The 2,668-nt window shown below is 53.8% G+C and overlaps 1 protein-coding gene and 1 non-coding gene across 2 annotated transcripts; one reads left to right on the forward strand and one right to left on the reverse strand.

Annotated features, from left to right (window-relative positions):
- Positions 1-146: 146 nt before the first annotated feature.
- On the reverse strand, positions 147-1,204 carry H310_02562 (hypothetical protein; the record flags this gene model as incomplete). Its single annotated transcript, XM_008866122.1, has 3 exons — positions 147-361; positions 494-805; positions 856-1,204. The coding sequence occupies 3 exons, from the start codon at positions 1,202-1,204 to the stop codon at positions 147-149; spliced, it is 876 nt and encodes a 291-aa protein (XP_008864344.1).
- Positions 1,205-2,127: 923 nt separating this feature from the next.
- H310_02563 lies at positions 2,128-2,199 on the forward strand. Its single transcript has one exon. It is a non-coding gene; the product is annotated as a tRNA-Gly (tRNA).
- The last annotated feature ends 469 nt before the right edge of the window (positions 2,200-2,668 follow it).

Here is a 2,668-nt window from a genome sequence, read left to right on the forward strand (position 1 = left end):
TTTTAGTTTCTAGAAAGAAGACACACGAAGTGATGTGTTTGCCGAGTGCAGCTGCGGGGGTGTCGTTGTGCAGGTTGAATCCGTTGAGGTTGCAGGTGGTGATGGAGACGGTAGAAGCGCCACCAAGAGTCGGTCGCCCAGCAAGCTTAGCTGTCCAGAGGTGTCGCCGTGTCCGTCCACAGCTCCTCCAGGTCTCCATGGATGAGGGCGTTCGTCAACGGATCAACCATTGGCTGTTTGGATGCCGCGATGTTGAGTGAGAACGACTGATCGAGCGTGACCATCTTGTCCATATCACGCGTCCATCCCGCATAAACGCTCGCAAGGTCGTGCAGGGCGGTGTCTGCTGCGGGATCGCCCACTGCCGATCCAGACAGGCACGATGTATAGAGACGTTGGATCAGCACCTTGGTTGAAGACCAGATTTGTTCCCCAAGGGTGGATCACATCAGTGCTTGGTGAAGCGTTGAGGATGAGAGGTTGCGAGAACTACCTCTAGCGTGAATCGAAATGACTGGGCCCGCCAGAGCTGCGTTGAGGGCCGCATCGCTTGTGTAGAATAGGGGGGCCATGTAAGCCAGCACTACTTCGGCGAGTGCGAAGATTTTGTCGGTGTCGGTGCATTGGACACGGCACTCGTCCCCAATGTCGTCCGTCGTGTAATCCTCAAGAGTAGACGACCCCGCGAGAGCAGCGAAGTCGGCTTGGAGGGACTGCAGCGAAAAGGCATGGTGGAATACGGTGCTGTAGAGCTGGCCAAATGGAAGAGCTGTCTCCCAGGCGACTCGCATCCAACGGCAAAGCCCTTGGAGGTGAACCAAGTGAAGCAGGAGGTCTATGAGCTTGCGGCCGAACCGGATTGCGTGGGTTGCAGGTATTGGTGGATCTTGTCTGCGTCGCCGTCCTCAATCAGCTCGGTGAGATTAAACGCAATCCTGGCATCGCCCACGATGTCAGAAGAGTCGATTGCAGCTCGCGTAGACGTTGTCTTCGCATCGAGGAGAGTAAACTCTTCGAGAATCGCGTCCAGAAATATTTCGACTCGGGTGACCGAGTGCCCCACAGGCTTTGTCCCACCAACGTACGTGTTGGCGGAAAATACCACTGGGGCGTCGGGAGCGGGTAGAATGGACGGGAAAAACACGCGTGCGTCGCCTATTGGTCGCCTGGGCTGGTGCGACCACGATATGTTCACGCAGAGCATCGAACATGTTGGGTGACGTCCACGGACGCGCAGTAGCAGCGGAATTCGGAGCGTGACGGGACGACGGCTGGCGGGGAACACTGACCCATGGGGTATGTTAGGGTGACTGGACACATTTGCGTTTGCTGTTGCCACTTGGGCGTCCGGTTTGACGCTGCGACGGGCTGGTGGGTTTCGAGATGCGCTATTCTTTTGCAGCAATATCCAAGTCGATTCGCTGGTAGCCCTTCTTGTGGCTGTACTACACTTTGCCATACATCCGGTAGTTCTGCCCCATGAAGATAATCTCATCGATGAGACGGCCGCCGCTCGTGAAAACTCGAGGAGCTACGTCCGAGTTGAAGAAGAGTCGGTAGCGCGAGCCTCTAGCACGAAACGTCTCCGACACTTGGGTGCACTGGCCCGAGATAGGAGGAGCGCCCAGAGCAGCCAGCACTTCCCAAAGGTAACGTTCCACAGGACGCTCGTGCACGAAATAGAGAACCTCTTTCACAGAGTTCCTAGGACACAAGTCCTCGGGCAACCGTTCCACTTCGGTCGTCTTGCACCGTGGCTACATCCGCTTCGCTCCCGTTGTCCACTCCGCCGACTTGTATGAATGCATGAAGTCCCACACGTTGGAGGTAGGTGGGGCGGACATGGTCGAAGAAGACGAAGCAGTTGGATGCTCCGTGCTCTCCGTGTCCGGAGTTACCGCAGATGCGATTGCCTCCAGTGGAGCTGCGGGGGTCGTCTTGTGGTTCCAAAGGGTCGCCGCGGAGAAGAAGGCGAGTGGATGAAGCGCGCGTCACGGGGGGCGTGCAGCAGGGTGCGTGGCAGCCGTAACTGGAGCGGAACCCGCGATCACCGGGGTGGGCATGGTGGCGGGAGGGTAGTCAATTGACTTGAACAGCAAGTGTGAACTTAATGGTGTACAACGGACTGCGCCGTTAGTCTAATGGTTAGGATTTCTCCCTTCCAAGGAGAAGGTCGGGGTTCAATTCCCCGACGGCGCACTCATTTTACCACGAGTGGCAGACCCAATTGTTTTTTTTCAGGTTTTAATATAAAACCCTATTGTTTGAGATCCAACAAAATCGGTATTTTTCGGATATTTCTTCGGTTTTACAGTGGTCGAACGCATAGACCGACCTTCCAGATAATTCATCACATTCCAGAGATCACAACCTCTTCGGTCCTTTTGCAGTGTATTTTATTCGTTTTGAAAATTATTGACTGTTAGAAGAATTACTCATCACCTTCGTAATTCTCAATACCATGCTCATACAATAAATTCATCACATCTTTTGCAACCACTCATGTGCGAGTTGATCGACGCTCACGAACACGTGATTGAATGATAGATAAGACTACTCTTGTGTCTAGAATACGTGTATTGCGGCTAGATCTATTCGCAGCAACTTTGGCAGCAGTCACAGTCTTATCGTGTTGATATTCAGACCATACTTCCTTTACAGCATGAAG

This window comes from Aphanomyces invadans (genome assembly GCF_000520115.1).
Source record: "Aphanomyces invadans strain NJM9701 unplaced genomic scaffold supercont1.4, whole genome shotgun sequence".
Classification (NCBI taxonomy): Eukaryota; Oomycota; class Saprolegniomycetes; order Saprolegniales; family Verrucalvaceae; genus Aphanomyces; species Aphanomyces invadans.